Source organism: Polypterus senegalus, chromosome 9, assembly GCF_016835505.1.
Source record: "Polypterus senegalus isolate Bchr_013 chromosome 9, ASM1683550v1, whole genome shotgun sequence".
In the NCBI taxonomy this organism is placed as follows: Eukaryota; Metazoa; Chordata; class Cladistia; order Polypteriformes; family Polypteridae; genus Polypterus; species Polypterus senegalus.
The window spans coordinates 175,906,474-175,924,788 of NC_053162.1; the positions used below are offsets into that span (position 1 = coordinate 175,906,474).

Here is an 18,315-nt window from a genome sequence, read left to right on the forward strand (position 1 = left end):
AGATAACCAATGCCATTACAATCCATACAGCTAATGTGTAAGTGGACAGAGATTGTTAACATTAACAAAAAGTGTAGAAGGTTTACAAAAAATATTTACTATTTGACATGTTCAGTGCAATACAACTTTTGACAAGCACCTCTGGATATTTTGCTAAGTCTAAATGCCTCTTTGGATGGTTGAAAATATGTTGTCAAAATTATAGTTAAAAGGTTCTATATTTTGACTGCAACTGTCATGTAATGTGATTCCTTCTCTTCATTAGTGCCACCCCCTTGAAAACTATCACTTTATGGGGCCATGCAAACCTGCATTAATACTTTTGTGCACATTAAAATGTTTTTTTGTACAATGTACAATTCTCATGACAGTTGAATAGGTTATTTTTAGCCAGCCTAATGCAGTGGAAAATGTGATTAACATCATGCATGGGAAAAAAATACTGTTGAATACAACGAAACTGGTATAATTTTGAAAAATATCTTGATATAGAATTTTGATCATACCGCCCAGCACTACACAGCAGAGTCTAGCTCGTGCCACCACTTTAACCATCATGACATAAGTGGGTCACAGAAAAAAAAAAACTGACATTGGCTTTAAGCTACCTAATTAAGTATTTTAGCCTTTTCACAGGAGGTTAACTTGTAGTTTAGCCTCTATTCTGCCATATGCTCATAATAAAGTGTTTTACTTGGAGGTCTGGTAGTATTTTAATTACTTTGGTACTTGTACTCATCCCCAGTCATGTCTCAGATAAATACAAATGCACGTTTTCACCATAATATTTCTAGTTTTAATCTGTTTTGATTCATCCTGAAACAGAAAAGTTGATTTTGGTAAGCAGATAAATGATGCAAAGCCATTCAATCTAGCTGTTTAAAAAAAAAAAAAAAAAATTTACATAAGTGGCTAAAAGTACTTTCATGTAAAAGTCTTTTCAGTAAACAGAAACCCTTACCTTGCATCGACACAGATGGTGCAACAGATGCCACAGGCATAGGTGGCATAGTTACTCCTCCAAACGAACTGTAGCTGACACCACTGGAAGAGCCAACGCTACAAGCAGGCTGTACCCCAGGGCCGGCACCACCTGGGGAGCCTTGCTCTGGAATGCTCTGAGAGTTTTCCCAAGCTTTACGTGCAGACTCCATCTGTGAAATATTCCAAATTTTGGCTTAATAATTTGACTTGTAACACAACATTCTCTAACCCACATAATCTAATTCAGGGTAGCAGATGGCCTATGCCTGTCCAGCAAGCAGCTCTCGAATTCCCAGTCCAAGGGAGAATGCACCCATGCACACATACAAGGTGAATTTGGAATTGCCAATCAGCAACTGTTGGGATGGAGAAGGAAAAATCCTCCAGGAAAAGTACAGAATTCAAATCTAGGATGGTGAATCCATGAGGGAGTAGTACTAACTACTGCACCCAACACATGTATACAAATAGTATTTATGTCAAGGGGTTAAAAATCAATGTTTAAAGATAAAAATGACTAATACCACATGAATGTCCATGGTTTTACAGTATAAGAAAAAGGACACCACAACACACAAAAAAATCATCCATTGTTTAAATCATTAACTTGAGCATTTACCTTCAAGGTAAGATCCACATTGGGAAAAGAGATGGGGTTCAAATTAATTGCAGGCTGCAGATCTCTTCTAAGCATTGGAATTGCCTGTGTAAGAGCAGCCTACAAAATGAAGAATGAATGCAAACAAATGAGTGCAAAACTGAGCAATTCTGGTTAGAGTGCAAGTTTCAATTAATTAATAAGAGGACATACTGAGCCAAGCTTTACAAAGTACTGTACACATTTTATTCCCCCAAAATGTAAAAAGTTTAAAAGTTTAGTATTAATTTACAAAAAATATCACATGATGGATGTGCAACCAGCTTTTTGAATGAATCTCTCAAATTATGAAGACCCACAAAAGTTGCTTCAGTAGTTAAGTTTCAATTTGTCAGTTCCACTACACAACCTATGAAGAGCAAAGAAGTGAATTCAATTTTGACACCTTAAAACAAAAATCACAAAACTCTACAAAGTACTGCTGACAATGGGGGGCCTAAAATATAATAATTTGCACTGTTAACAATGCTACATGAATGCTTATTTTTTATACAGTTTTCTTACTTTTGAGTTTTTTTTTCTTTTGTTTTTAAAAATACCCCACTGTGCAACTGAAATTGAGTTATTTAGCATTGCTGTTTTAAGAGATAATGCGTCTTCATGATGCCTGCAGAGTCCCACAGAAGACTGCTGGATAACCTTTTATATTAGGCATTAATGCAGCATGAAGAAAGTCTGGAGGGACTTTTTATACATATGAACGCAACATTTGCAGAGTGGTGGAGTATGTACCTAAAGCTTTATTCAGTTTCACATTTATCACATTACATGTGTGCATTTAAAATGTCTTTATTCAAAATAAAGGGATTCTCCCTAAATATATTTAAACCTCTTAACAGCACTAATTTAAAATTAGTTACCAAGGTAGATAAAACCAAATATGACGGGGGGAAAAAAAAACAAAAAAAAAAAAAACAACCAAACAACTTACACTTCCAACCAAAGCATCCTGTAGTTTGGTGACTGGATTTGAAACAGGAACAGGAGCAGAACCTGGAGGCAAACTGAAGTCTGAATCCTGAAGAAAACATTTTGTTTTTAGAGATAACTTTTTCAAATGGTATCTAGTTAGGCTATTGGGATTAGAAACATTAGGGTGGTACTGAAAGGTTTTATATAGTCCAGATCAAATGTCCAAACAGAACAAAAAAAAAACCAAAAAAAAAACACCACCATGACGTATGTTTATCATGCTTTTTAAGATTTTAATATTCCTAATCTATAAACACTTACCAAAAACGGCCACTGCCAGTGATGTTAATTGTACCTTTACCTTATATAAAACTTTTGCATTAATTTTTGGATGTTTTACACTTTAGCTTCATACCATCAAAGCCCACCTTCTGAATAATAATACAAATAAATGCAATATGCTATTTATAAAAAGAGCATAATAATATTGAAATAAGCAGTTTGACTAGGGGTATACAAACATTTGCATTTAAAAGAATATACAGGTGCCTTCAGTGTAGCTTGAAGGTCCATGTTGAACAATCACATAACATGAGGTAACATGAGGCAGACGCTGTAGAAACAGTGTGTCTGAACATTTTTTGGTACTAAAAAACAGCTTATTTCTTTAATGTCATGGGTTTATCTATTTGCATATTCTAAAATAAACAAAAATCAATTACCTTTGCACTGACACCAAATTCTATGGGTGGAACAGGTAGGACAGATTCGCCATGAATGTCTACTCCATTTACAGCTGGCATACTCCCTTCAAGCCTCTCCATTCCCTCAGAACCCTTTCTGTTTTTCAATGATCTCTCATTCCCAATAGGACCAGGCTTATGTTCTTTGCTTTGTTCAGGATTAGCATCACATTCCTAAAATACAATAAATTGCAACTTTAAAAACACAGCCAATCAAGAATTAAGGAAAAAAAAAAAAAAAATAAAAAAAAAAAAAATAAAACACACACTAAAATGTCCTTAAAGGTCAATTTTTGAAAAGATTAATAAGCATGTCACCTTTTTATCAATTTGTTTGGGAGTCCGGTCTTTCAGACCATCTGTTTTTGGATCGGTTTGTGTGGGTCCATTAACTTCCTCTGGCTTCAGAGTACCATAAGGGGAGCTTCTTTGTGAAGAATTGGCAGAAGATCCCTGAGACTCTGCGCTCAAATCAATACCACTGTCAGTCTGACTTCCTTTAAAGACCTAAATAAAAGGAACAAATAAAAATGTAATTTGAAAATTTTTAACAAAGAGAAAATACTTAACAGATTATCTTAAATTGTTAATTGTAAAGTAACAAAAAAGACAAGCAATGCCTGTAGTCAAGCCAAGATAACACTTTTAGGACTTTGTCTTAAGATTTTCTATGCAAAGGATAGAATTTTTGCAAATCAAAGAGTAATATAACGGCTATAAAATTAAATATTATTACTACTACCGAAAGCTTGAGAGATCAAGATTTGAAAGAAGAATAAGATTTGAAAATTTTAGTAGAAAGTGCAATAAAACACAAACTAAACGACTGAAATGGAAAACCAAAATGAATGCAATCTTGGGGGGAAACCCCCCCCCAAAAAAACCCCAAAAAAGCAATACAAAAGGAGACACACAAAGCATAAATGGTAAGGGGGGAGGATGTATGTGACCTGAATGTTAAACAGGCGATGGGTGCAGCAATGCTGAGAGCACATCTATATAGGAAAGACGCGATACAAGTCAAGATAGACAGTTCTGTAGCTGGGTTAGGAAGATCTCCATCTTAGAGATGGAACTGGAAGCTTTTAATCCCAGGATGGGGATTATATTGTGGCAATGTCACCCTAAACGAATTTCTGACCAGTTACGAAATGTTTCAGAGGAACATGTAAATAACAAATCTTCCAGAAAAGAGCACAGAGATCAAAAGAAAAAAAACACAGACTCTCCCAAAACTAGTAATACCAATTTGAACAAAAAGAAATATGCAGTGGGTGAGGAATTAATGAATATAATAATCCTATGAGCAACACCATAGCTGATGAGAATAAATAAATATTCCCATGAACATTATAACTGGCACTGGGTGGAGAGTTCACAAAGCATGCCGGTGATAAAAACTGGAAAGTTGTTAAAAGGTACAGGTCTGATTTTGTATCTACAGTGATGAAGAGATAAATATGTAGCTTACACAGCAGCTATGCATCTAAAGCACTTGATTGAACTAATATTGGCAAGAGCACTGTGCAAATATTGTTACCTTTAGCTTTTTATGCGTCTAGAGCTGACATTTTATATAAATCTAAAAATGATTCAGTAAGCCAATTAATGCATGCAGTTCATAAAAAATGCAATTAATAGCTTATCTTTCAGACATACTGTATCAGTTGGGGGGAAAAAAACGTACAATTAAAATGTTATTAAAGAGATTATTATAGGGCCTTAGAAGTGATTTCAAGTAATTTATTTAATAAATAAAATACACGTAACGTGACCTAAAGAGAAACACATTCCCATTTCTCTGCATAAAATAGCCTACTTTAATCAGAGATACTAGAGAAAGTGAAATCAAAATCTTTAATTACTATGAAAATATTAGTAAAAACTTTGTGAAATTACAGTTCTAACCCTTCCTGAGAAGAGCCTAGGTCCAGCTCTCTGCCCCTTTCATACAATAGGTTCAATGATTGACACAAATTTGGAAAAGTTTGCTTTTACATATTATATTTCTTTACCAAAAATATTTCACAAAGCCCATGAATCATTTTATATGGTACACTTAAACTATAAGGACCAAAGAATAATGCTACCAATTCAAAGTCCAATGCCTTAGCCAACTATTTCACACTCCCTGTTAATCCGTCACACACTGAAAAGGTACGCCAAATTCAAATAATGCATAAATATCCAATTCCTACCATAAATCAACACTTGCCTCACTGGAGTTGGGTTCAGATCCAGAAAAAACTGTCACTGGCTTTGTCCAGGCATCTCCACTTGTAGACTGAACAGCAATAGCTAAAAACAAGTTTACAAAAATAAAAATGATAGATGTCGCACTTAAATCATTGTATTGCCATGTCTTGGAAGAATAAAGTAAAACAATGAACTTGACTGCTACAGTTCTACAGCTAAAAAGTCACAACTGAATTTTCATAGGAGTGGGTGAGAGAAGGGGGGAGGGACAGCAACACTTAAAAATAAACTATTATTACTTGAACACAGATGCTGCATGTGAGAGAAATTTTCACAGATAATGCATACTTGAGCTGCTACTCTCCCAGATCTCAGTCCCAAGGCTACTGGAAGATACTGCTTCATCAGCCTGCTCCATTGAAATGTTGCTCTGCTTCTTTGCAAAACGAGGTGGGATCTTAGAAACCATAACTCTACTTTTTACAGGTACCTGAAAACAAATGTTCACTATTAATGTTAATCTTGAGGGACTTTATACTTATCAAAAAATAGAAGTTACAAATACCTGTGTGCTTTGCTCTTTCTTCCTTCGTTCTTCTTCCTGCTGACGGCGCTGTTTCTTTGAAATTACTTCTGTGAAACCTTCTCCAGTAGTGATTGCTATATTCTCATCTGGGGGGGTTAAAAAAAAAGCGCAAAGGGCTATTACCTTCTAAAAGTTAATCTGGGTAACCACTATTAGCTTGTAAAAGTATTCATTATGAAGGTAGCAACCACATCAATCTTAAGTCACTTACTGGAATAACCAAGATCACAGGTAGACAATGAATCCTGTTTCTCAATTTTAGAAGTTGTACATTTCAGGCCTTTCTCCACCTTTTTATTTGATGATTCAGAAGAACAATTAATGGGGCTGTCAGAATCAGATTTGAGGGACTGGTCGACACTGTACACCAACCCAGAACTTAAATCTGACAGGGCATCATCCGAACACCTGGGCCATAAAAACAAAGCCACATGTGATCAGATACCAGTTTTTAAAATATACCATTAACAAAAAGGATTACAAGGATTACACAATAATGGGTGATTATACCCAGACTATTTAAAATACTTTACACTAATATTCCCTTACATACAAATAATTCAAAGGTAAACAATCAAACAAAACCTTTGCCCTAGATGGTACAATAAAGGGGTACATATTTTTCCACACATTAATCTATGCTATGATGTTACATAAATAAATATACATATCTTCTGTTTTAAAGCAGAAAATCATTAAGGCTGGTGAATCAGTAGTCATTTGTCCTCATTCACATCCTTGGCCACAAGGCCTTAGGAGATTCAGAAGGATCCATTGAAACATCATGTTAGTTGTCACCAGTGTGAAACACATTAGTACACTCTTATGTAATAAATTGGTCTCCTTAATAACTTACCTTTTATTCTGCCAGCTATCTGTTCTGCAAGTTGGATCACCAGATCGGACAACTTTATCCCCTAGGCTTGTTAGGTCCCCCTTACGATTTTGGCGCTCCATTAAAGGTCTCTGACTTGAAAAGCTGCGTTTAGACAACTCTCTCTTTTCTCCTGACACATCAAAGCTGTGATTGAGGTCAGAAGGTAGCTCAGCCTGAGAAAGTCCTATTCTTTTTTCTCGCCTCTCATTCAAATCACTGCTCTCTGAGGCTGTTTCCCAGTCTTCTGCTGCATGCTCTGAGGGACCATGGTAGATGCCATCCCTGCTTCTTACAGAGTGATGGGCCTCTTTTTCATCCATATGTGATCTGGAAGGCCAACTACTAGAGAAATCTGTATTATGATCCTCATTACTCCAGTGTGAGCCAGTTTCTCTTTCTTGTCTCAATCGTCTAAATCTTGGAGGTTTGTCTTGACGAGGAGGGCGACGACGCCTCATGGGTCTGTTTTCAAGATTGTCACCATCCAAGTTGTAGTCATCACCCCCTCTGTCTTCAAAGCCATTCTCAACATTAGACCCAGAATATTTGTGTGTGTATTTTAGTGAGTCTCGTTCTTGAGGCCTTCTAGAAGAAAAGGATTCATTCCCACCACCATATCCATTTTCTTGAATTGCTCCAGAAAAGGTTCCACCTCTACCTCTCCAAGTTGAATTTTCTCTTATACCAAAACCTCTACCGTAACCAGTGTTAGTCAGTCTTGGAGGAAGGCTTCTTCCAAATGTCCGGTTAACTTTGGACCTTTCTCGTGTTTCACTCCCACTACCTTGCTCATCTATGTAGACTTTGTTGGATCTCCAGGAGTCCTTGGTGTCTACCTTCCTTAAATTTGAAGTTTCAGAGTGAATGGATTCACTGGCATTTTCAGTCCCCTTTTGTTTCCGACGTTTGGGTAACTCTTCATATTCAGATGTTTCACTCAGAGTTTCACTGACATTGCGCCGACGAGGTTTTCCTCGAGATACTTCCTCAACTTTGGAGAAATCTCGTATGTTACGACCTCTTCCAACTCTTTGCCCATTGAAACCTCCACGACTGGAGTCTCCACGACCTCTGCCTCTTGAATTGAAGTCTCTAAATCCTCTCCCTTTTCCTCTTCCAGGACCCCTGGAACCGCCAAATGCCTGTTCTTCATCAATGAAAATCCAATTGTTCCGACGAGAAACAGAAGGATCACTGGAATCTTTTGAATAAATTTTATTCTCCCATCTACTCTCCTTCTGCTCTGGCTCATTACTACCTTCAGCAGACTTCTCAGATTTAAGAGAGGGGAAATATTTATCTTCAGAAGCAGAGAGGGAGGGGGGAACATAATACTTTCCACCTATAGGTAAACTTAATTCCTTTTTAGAATCACAAAGTGGTGGAACTTCTTTCTCCTTTATTTTGTAAGGGACTGGTTTATCCTCTGGCTCTGTTTTAGGTTTCTCATTCTCTTTATCTTCAACTTTCAAAGCTTTAAGCACTGGCTTCTTAATTGGACCAGTTCTCCTTGTGTGCACTCTTCCGGCAGATTCTTGGGGCAAATTAGTTCCAATATTTGAAATGGATTCTTGCCATTGTGATTGTGGTTCTATTTCTTTCTTCAGAAGACCATCATTGCTCCAAAGATCAGGTGTTGTGGCCTTCTCTCGCACTGAATACTCAACCACTACTTCCCTAGAGCCGGGAGTGTCACTGCAATTAGTAGCTGGCAGATCTTTTGCCTCAGTCTGCCTATCACTTTTTGTATAATCTGTATCTACAGAAAGCGAATGGCTTTGGTTTGCTGACATAAAAGTTTCTTTTTGGCAGATTTCTTGGTCATGTGCAGATTTTTTCTGGGAAACATTTAAAGCTATCTCCTGCCTGTTGTCCATATGATAACCAAGGCTGGTGACATCGTCTGCTGGCAGGTCTCGATAGTCCTCCCCTCTTTCTTTATAGTGGTCTTGCACAGCTCGTTCATTTCTACATATAGCAAAAAATAAATAAAAAACAAAACAAAAAAACCCGGAACATCAGGATAAAATTGGACATACTCCTGTCTAGGAAAACTTAAAAAAATAAATGAGAATAGAAAAATTGGCAAATACATAATTGTACACTAGTACTTCATGAATATTTCACAAATACGAATCAAATGTATCCAAGACTTCTTGCTACCCATCCCAGACAAACTGATTTAATATGAATTTCAAAACATAGACTCACTTTTGAGAATGACTATAGAGAGTTTTTTTGCCAACAGAAAACAATTATTTCTTATTTACTCTTTTACAAGAGTGGCTAATTAGCAAACACTATATAGCTTTTTTTTTTTTTTTTTAACTGTGCTTTTGCATTATTGTTTGCTTAAATTCTTTAACACCAATTTCCCCATCCAGGTGTATTGAACTGAATAATGCTTTAATAATTTTACGCTATATTAAAACATTGAGACACCAAATTTGAGGTGAACCTCTAACATTTAAAATCATGGACTGTTAAAAGAAGATAGTTCATTACCATTTGCTGAAGTTTATCATTTTTGTTTTTCTTTTTCCAACTTAAAAACTTAAATCAATTATGATTCTTCTGAAATAAGAATTGTTCGGCAACATTAAGAAAACTCGAAATTTATAACTGAAATTCACCTCTGATAATCCCTGTGCAGACGAAAAATGTTGTGATTCTATACAGTACATGGATAAAGCAATAAAGCAAGAATGCTGCAATTTTCAATGTGAAGGCAAAACAATAGCTAACCTGTCAACAGCTTTCACTACTTCCTTCTCATGTCGCTGATATGGGGGAGTAAAGCTCCTGGTATGTGTAAAGGAATAGCTATCCTGCCCCCAGACAGGGTAGGGCTCAGTTGAAGGCACTCTTCTCTCTTGTGTTACTGATGAGTGACAGTTTTCTTCAGGAACAGACCCTGGGCTGCTTAGATGGTCTGGTTGAACTACTTGTTTCAACATGCCTTTATATATATATATAAAAAAAAAAAAACACGAAACATAATCCTCAAAAGATCCATACTAAAATCATTAGAAAAACAGAATGCATACATACACGTACAAGCATATTACAAAAAAGTCAGAGATGCCAATGAAAAAAACGTAACAGACAACACAGGTAATGTGATTTAGCTTATACAGGACAATGAATAAACCACTGACAAGACAGTAATTCATAGCATGCCCAAAAGTGATGCAACGGTGGGTTTCTTTGGAGACTACTGCTACTACAACTACTGTGAAATGAGATAGGAAGGCAATGTATAATGGAATTTGGAATCGCACATTTAGCACTGTAACAGCATATTACAGCAAAAAGGTGTGCTGCTTAAAACTGTTCTTGTACACAACAAAAGACATCACCTCACCCCAATAAGTAACTGCCTATTCACTATACACAAGAGTTTGTTTATAGCACAATGTAAATGTTACTAGCTTTATAGTTGTCTAAACCACAGTTGCACACTGAAATATTTAACCCCTCAAAGATTGTAAGCATTTACTAAGAGATTTTTCAAAGAGCTAGATTGTTTTGGATGATTTCTTTATCAGTTAACTAAGATATGCAGAAAATAAAATGCAGAATTCATAACAGGATATTTTATTAATATAGCCATGTCACAATTACTCAATCCCTATATAATATTACCTTTGTTAAAACCTTCAGCTAGTGTTAATTGCCTACGCTGGAACTAAAACATAATTAATCCTTTGGGAATTCAATAATGATCCTAATTGGCTTCAACTGTGATGAAAATATAAACCCCACCCATGAATGTCATCAAGATGAGTAGCGATCATATGCAAAACTAAGGAGCTTTCACAAAAGCTGAAAGAGGAAATTTAATTGCACCTGAAGGACACTGGGTATAAGATCTTCCAAAAATTGAACATTTCAAGAGGCAGCAATGGGAGCATTAAAAGGAAGCTTAAAACTTAGGGCACATCTGCAAACCTGCGTGGCTGATGAAGAAAGCCCAAAATTTCATCAAGAGCCCTTAACAACTTGGTCAGGATACCAAAGAAAGATACCCCTGTATTACTGCAAAACACCTACAAGATGACCTGATGAAGGCTGGGACAAGTGCTTCAGAAGCAACTTTAAGAAACATCAAATAAACAAAGACTTCACTGGCCACACTCCTCTCTAGACCACAAAGAACATCAGAGGTCAACTAGAATATGCCAGGACAAATTTAGACAGGCCTGTAGAGTTTTAGGAAAAGAATTCTATGGACTGGTGAAATTAAATTTAAGCTGTTTGGACACATGGACCAGCATATTGTCCGACGTGAGAAATGCCAGGCTTATAACTAAAAGAACACATTCCCCACAATCAAGGAGGTGGTCACTGATGGTGTGGGGGATGTTCTTCATCTGCAGGCACTGGCACTTGTCCATTTAAAAAAAAAAACAAACAAAAAAAAAAAACACAATGCCTTCTGTTCAGAAATTGAATCTTGGTGATCACTGGACAGGACACTGAGCAAAGCAATGATCCTAAACACATCTCCAAGCTAACCAAAGCTTGGTTGAGAAACAGATACTGGAATGTCCTGGAGTGGCCAGATTTAAATCACACTGAAAATCTCTGGTAGAATTTAAAGAAGGCAGTTGCAGCATGGAAACCATCCAAACATCCATGTCTGTAGGCATTTGCATGTGAAGAATGGTCAAAGATTCCCATAAACAAGTAGGAACTTTGTCCGCACTTGCCAAAAACAGGTTAATATAAGTTATAAATGCTAAAGAATGCTCCACAAATTACTAAAGCTGGGGGCTGAATAACAGTGCGCATGCACATTTATGAAAAGAGTTGCATTTTTCATTTGAATTCAAACTTAAAGTCAATTTATGCACACAAATTCTAAAGCCATGTCAGTAAATTTCTGGTTGTTTAACGAGGCTGTGTGTTATATTTTCATTAACCTCATTCATATCACTGTAATGTCTTCTGAGGTGAGGGGGTTGAATATTGCACCTGTTTTATGCTTTTATAAAAAGTTTAAAAAACAGTACAAGCAGGAATTAAAGAAAATCTGCAGATAAACGAGTATTAAGTCAATTTTTCTTAAATGAATTTCAGTTAAACGTCATGTCTTTCGTTATTTTACTAACCAATGAAGTAATGATTACATGTCAGCCTTTCCTAATTTCAAGCCAGAGTATAATATAATACAGAATGTACGTTGTCCCCATTTTCAATCATTTTGTGGTTTTGTTTGCATGCATCATGAATTGCAAATGGCAGTCTGTGCAGACATGCAAAATGCTCCTTCAAATGTAAGCCAGCAGATTGGCAGCTGAAAGTTTAGCTGAACTGAACATTTGGCTTGCAATTCCCATCAAACTAAGCACATGTCCCAGACATTATGTCTAAGAAAGTATAGCTGCTATGGGGGGCATAAATGGACCAAGGGGATGTACAGTTAGTTTATATTTAAGTATGGTAATGTGCATCAGTGAAGTTTTAATAATTCTGAAACTTTCTGTGAAACCAGTGACAAATTATATATTTCTGCAGATTTATATTTAACTGACATTTTTCTGTGCAAATTCTATCATAAAAAAATCATGTTAGGAACATCCACTGGAAGTGAACTCCTTCATAACACGAGACCAGCCTACATGCTGCATCTGAAAGCTTACAGCTGACTACTACTTTTATAGATCATAAAACTTTTACATAGATCCTAAATTTAATTTGGAATTAGCCCGAAAGTGAATGAGCAAGTGTACCCCGCTATCAGCTACAGTTCACCCAACAGGATCAGATTTTAAAGTTCTGCTGGCTGCTCCAAATCTTTAAAGTGACATATACCCAAATGCACACATACATCCAAACAGAGTTTATGCTTCAGCAAACACTGCGCAATTTCTCAAAAAAAAGAAAGCTTAGACACCATTACCTGAGTAATCAGACAAATAGTAACAGTATGGCCTACAAATTATACAAAGTGTCTCAGTATGAAACAGTATACTGTACAGTTCCTTACCAGGAGAATGGACAGGAGCTGAATAGTAATCTGCAGGACTGCGACCCTGGCCTATGCAGGATTCCATGTAAGTGGGCATCATCATCCATCGGGGGTCAAAACCAAGAACGTGAGGAGGGTAATAGGAGTGCTGAGGAGGTGGAGCAGCCCCAGATGATGGATGTCCCTGCTGCTGCCAATGCATCTTGTATACTTCCTAAAGAGCAGCATTGGTAAAAACAAGAATGCTTCACTTTATGTAGCATAATAAACAACAATTTTTCCGTCTCAGGCACACATTTTCATTTCTTTTAGTAAGTCCATGATAAACACCAAAAAACCAGTACACTTCATGATTCCCCAAAACATTCCAAAGGCGTTAAACAATGAAAACGGCACTGCAAATACAACAAATTAGCTATATGACACATGCATTTTAAAAGTAATTCCTAGAATGAGATATGTTGGGTAAAAAGATTAAGGCAGCAGCAAAATGTTTATAATAATAATAATAATAAAAAAAAAATTCAATTTACCTGTTGCTTTTGGAAGCGTGGGGGGAGGGACTTTGGGTATTTACCACTGTCTGGACTAGGAGATGTTGGCTCTGTGACATGATCTTCACTCTGAAAGTTTGTAGCCGACGTCTCCTCTGAAGGGAGTTCTTGGTTTTTAACATAATGCTCAGCAGAAATTTCAGCTTCTTTATTTGGAGTTTTGGAAAAGAATAAAAGCGAGTTAGGAAATTACATATCAACATTACCTATGCCATTTAGAACCTGACATTAATTATACTTCTGTGGCATTAGGATAATCAGCATAACTTTCCCTGTTAAATGTTTAAATAATAGGTCTTTTACATACATCTCTCATTAAATGCAGTTAAACTAGAAGAAAACAAGAAACTCATAACTAGTTTAGAGAACTTTATGTGAGGTTGTGGTGTAGGGAAGGACATTCAAACAAATAAAGAATTTCACCAAAATATTTAAGGAAATATTTAAATAAAGATTATCTGACATAGTAACAGACTTTTTATCCAAGGGGAAACAAAGTTTCTATTAATACATAACTTCAAAAGAGGTTACACAAGCAGTGTTCTTAAATTTACAAGAGTTAACCAGAGAGCAACAAATACTCTTGGAATAGCTCTCCAATGCACTCCTGCAAAACATAAATCGTAATACAATTTTGCCATAAACCCATTTGTAAAATATACAGGGAACCCACATTTGCTACATTAAAACGCTTCTGCTGCTAAAAATGTGTTACGTTTGCATGCAACCTATTAGCCATTAGTTTTGAATGCTCTACACATTTTTTTGATCCTCCACCCCCAATGGAGGGTCACTAAAATTTTAAATCTGGGTTTCATTGTTAAGGTACTGAGAAACCCAACTGAACAAATATTCAATATCATATACAACAGAACCAAAGCTGGCTGTTAAAAGTAAAGTAGATATTCTATGCGGCTAAAAGCTCATGTTGGTTTGTGCAGTTACACTGCTCTGAAGCCACTATAATCAAGAGTAAACAACTGCAGCACTTGTTTCACTCCTTTCCAATAAATGACCCAGGTCAACCGAACCACTGAAAATAGCTGATATACAGTGCATCCAGAAAGTATTCACAGCACATAACTTTTTCCACATTTTGTTATGTTCCAGCCATATTCCAAAATGGATTAAATTCATTTTTTCCCTCAAAATTCTACACACAACACCCCATAACAACGTGAAAAAAGTTTGATGTTTTTGCAAATTTATTAATAACTAGCAAAATACCCGTGCTTCGCAGCGCAGTAGTGTGTTAAAGAAGTTATGAAAAAGAAAACATTTTAAAAATAACATAACATGATTGTCAATGTAATTGTTTGACTGTTATGAGTGTTGCGGTCATCAAGGATTTGACTATCATTATTTCTTTCAATCAGGTTCGCATTTGGAGGATGTGTTGTGTTCAAGTTACATTCCGTGTTTGTCTAGTCTATCCCTGACCATCTCATCTTCGTTGTCAACCGTTGTAAAGATAACAGGTTTCATTCATCGAAGTGATCACTACACAAATACGGTACTCATGAATCTAAGATGTTTAACAGGCATTCCCGGTATTAAGTTGTGGATTTGCCTGCGAATATTTAGCAGCAGCGTGTCTATGAACGTAATTTAAACTTAAGCTTTACACCTTGCTTTCCTATTGACATGTCTAGAAAGGCTTGTTCCGCGTCAGAGGGTTGTTCCTTTCCTACTGCATCAATAAGCAGCTTGTCTTCCTCTTTATCTGAGACATCACACACTGCATGCACGGGTTTACCTTTCCCAGTCCTGCAAAGTCAGTTCATGTGACACGCTCGGAGTACATGCATCGAAGGTTCTCGGCTGTGCTTGTGCCATCTCGGGCGATCTTGCACTGTCCACGGCTTTATTTAATGTTGGCTAAGACCCGCCACCTAAAAGTTTCTCTCGCGCTTTCGCCGAGTTTGTGCCAAACACTAGTCTATCCCTGACCATCTAATCTTTCGTTTGCATAAGCACAGTCCTTCACCCGCGAATATTTAGCGGCAGCGTGTCTATTGGATTGCTGCTGACAGAAGGCCTTATATGGGCAGGCACTCGATTACGTGGGAGGCGTGATGATGAGGGACCCAACTCCGCCTCACACGGCGACCGAGCTGCAGGCTATGGCCGTATATATGTACGTAAGTAGGTTCCAGTTATGACCGTTACGTAAAATTTCGAAATGAAACCTGCTTAACTTTTGTAAGTAAGCTGTAAGGAATGAACCTGCCAAATTTCAGCCTTCTACCTACACGAGAAGTTGAAGAATTAGTGATGAGTCAGTGAGGGCATTGCCTTTAATTAGTACAGATAAAACTGAGAAATCACATGTACATAAGTATTCACAGCCTTTGCTCAATACTTTGTCAATGCATCTTTGGCAGCAATTACAGCCTCAAGTCTTTTTGAATATGATGCCACAAGCTTGGCACACCTATCCTTGGCCAGTTTTGCCCATTCCTTTTTGCAGCACCTCTCAAGCTCAGGTTGGATGGCAAGAGTCGGTGCACAGCCATTTTAAAGATCTCTCTAAAGATGTTCAATTGGATTCAAGTCTGGGCTCTGGCTGGGCCACTCAAGGACATTCACAGAGTTGTCCTGAAGCCACTCCTTTGATATCTTGGCTGTGTGCTTAGGGCCGGTGTCCTGCTGAAAGATGAACTGTCACCCCAGTCTGAGGTCAAGAGCGCTCTGGAGCAGGTTTTCATCCAGGATGTCTCTGTACATTGCAGTAGTCATCTTCCCTTTATCCTGACTAGTCTCCCAGTTCCTGCTGCTGAAAACATCCCCACAGCATGATGCTGCCACCACAATGCTTCACTGTAGGGATGGCATTGGCCTGGTTTCCTCCAAACGTGACGCCTGGCATTCACACCAAAGAGATCAATCTTTGTCTCATCAGACCAGAAAATTTTGTTTCTCATGGTCTGAGAGTCCTTCAGGTGCCTTTTGGCAAACTCCAGGCGGGCTGCCATGTGCCTTTTACTAAGGAGTGGCTACCGTCTGGCCACTCTACCATACAGGCCTGATTGGTGGATTTCTGCAGAGATGGCTGTCCTTCTGGAAGGTTCTCCTCTCTCTAAAGAGGACCTCTGGAGCTCTGACAGAGTGACCATCGGGTTCTTGGTCACCTCCCTGACTAAGGCCCTTCTCCCCCGATTGCTCAGTTTAGATGGCCGGCCAGCTCTAGGATGAGTCCTGGTGGTTTCAAACTTCTTCCACTTACGGATGATGGAGACCACTGTGCTCATTGGGACCTTCAAAGCAGCAGAAATTTTTCTGTAACCTTCCCCAGATTTGTGCCTTGAGACAATCCTGTCTCGTTGGTCTACAGACAATTCCTTTGACTTCATGCTTGGTTTGTGCTCTGACATGAACTGTCAACTGTGGGACCTTCTATAGACAGGTGTGTGCCTTTCCAAATCATGTCACATCAACTGAATTTACCACAGGTGGACTCCAACTAAGCTGCAGAAACATCTCACAGATGATCAGGGGAAACAGGATGCACCTGAGCTCAATTTTGAGCTTTATGGCAAAGGCTGTGAATACTTATGTACATGTACTTTCTTAGTGTTTTTTATTTTTAATAAATGTGTAAAAACCACAAGTAAACTTTTTTCACATTGTCATTATGGGGCGTTGTGTGTAGAATTCCGAGGAAAAAAATGAATTTAACCCATTTTGGAATAAGACTGTAACATAACAATGTGGAAAAAGTGATGCACTGTGAATACTTTCCGGATGCACTGTACTTGGGAGCTTGTTACTTTATCTCCAGTCTGTAGTAAAAGCTCATTATGTGATGAGCTTTACTCTTTGCAAAATGTTTCTACTTAAATAAAACAGAAGTATCACTATATTCCTGGTATTTGGAGGTATCTGAAATGACTAAATACACAAAAACTCCACTTACACAAATTCAACAAATACTATTTTACATATTACTTGCATAGCTTACCTAATAGTAACACACAAAAATGGTATAAACATCGATAATTGAAGTAATAACTATTAGGGCTAATCACCTTGAGCATAGGACAGGAGCTACATACATAAAATGTATTATGTACCAAGACTTTTTTTTTTTTTTAAAAACGCAAAAACAGGAACACAACAGTGTACTAGCTTACCTTTACCACTACATTGCCAGCAATCTTGGCTTAATTTGGTGTCTTTGCTTGGAGACAAAGGCTCCTCAGAGCCCTTGCTGTCCATCTCTTTCAGGGTGGTTTCTGTTTTCTGAATTTTGCCAGCCTTACCCAATTTTTCATCAAGTTTCTTCAGTTTTTCAGCACAGGCTGCAAGTCTTTCAGCCCTTGCACGGCGCTCCTCCTCTTCTCGTCTGCGCCGAGCACGTTCTACTGCTTCGGAAAGCTCAGCAGACATGAACTTTGTCCTGGGTGCTTGTCTCTCTTCTTTGTCTTCCACGGACTCCCTTCTGCGGATGCTTACTGGTGGCTTTGAATTAGCCTTGAGCAGAAACATGAAAAATAAAAGGCATAAATTGGATCAGTCTACAGGTAGCCCATTTTATACACATACTAAAAAAACAAAAAACAAAACAGTACTAAACATTTGTAAACCAAAAAATGGAATTCAAACTGCAAATATTGATTTAGTATATATTCAAAAGGTTGTTTCTAGGCAGAGGGCAGGCTAAACATACTTTACATGGGAATACAGATGTATAAACTTGTGTGTACAGACTACTATCACAAGTACAGAGTACATTGAAACTTACTTGCATGTGCTAATTGACTGACGACATGGTTACAGATATAACTACATTAACACAAATATTTGAAGCATTAAGCAGCTCTCCTTGGGA

General features: G+C 37.5%; 1 protein-coding gene across 7 annotated transcripts in view; it reads right to left on the minus strand.

Moving 5' to 3' along the window:
* Positions 1-18,315, minus strand: part of prrc2b (proline-rich coiled-coil 2B) — a 72,304-nt gene that overhangs the window by 12,442 nt on the left and 41,547 nt on the right. For all 7 annotated transcript variants that reach the window (XM_039764385.1, XM_039764384.1, XM_039764381.1 and 4 more), the window contains exons 12-25: positions 17,618-17,957; positions 13,464-13,630; positions 12,949-13,144; positions 9,702-9,915; positions 6,936-8,924; positions 6,291-6,487; positions 6,059-6,165; positions 5,842-5,983; positions 5,513-5,595; positions 3,616-3,804; positions 3,277-3,471; positions 2,574-2,660; positions 1,604-1,702; positions 962-1,154 (exon numbers count right to left, since the gene is read on the minus strand). In XM_039764385.1, the coding sequence (XP_039620319.1) occupies positions 962-1,154; positions 1,604-1,702; positions 2,574-2,660; positions 3,277-3,471; positions 3,616-3,804; positions 5,513-5,595; positions 5,842-5,983; positions 6,059-6,165; positions 6,291-6,487; positions 6,936-8,924; positions 9,702-9,915; positions 12,949-13,144; positions 13,464-13,630; positions 17,618-17,957 (4,198 nt within the window). The remainder of the gene's footprint in view (positions 1-961; positions 1,155-1,603; positions 1,703-2,573; positions 2,661-3,276; positions 3,472-3,615; positions 3,805-5,512; positions 5,596-5,841; positions 5,984-6,058; positions 6,166-6,290; positions 6,488-6,935; positions 8,925-9,701; positions 9,916-12,948; positions 13,145-13,463; positions 13,631-17,617; positions 17,958-18,315) is intronic.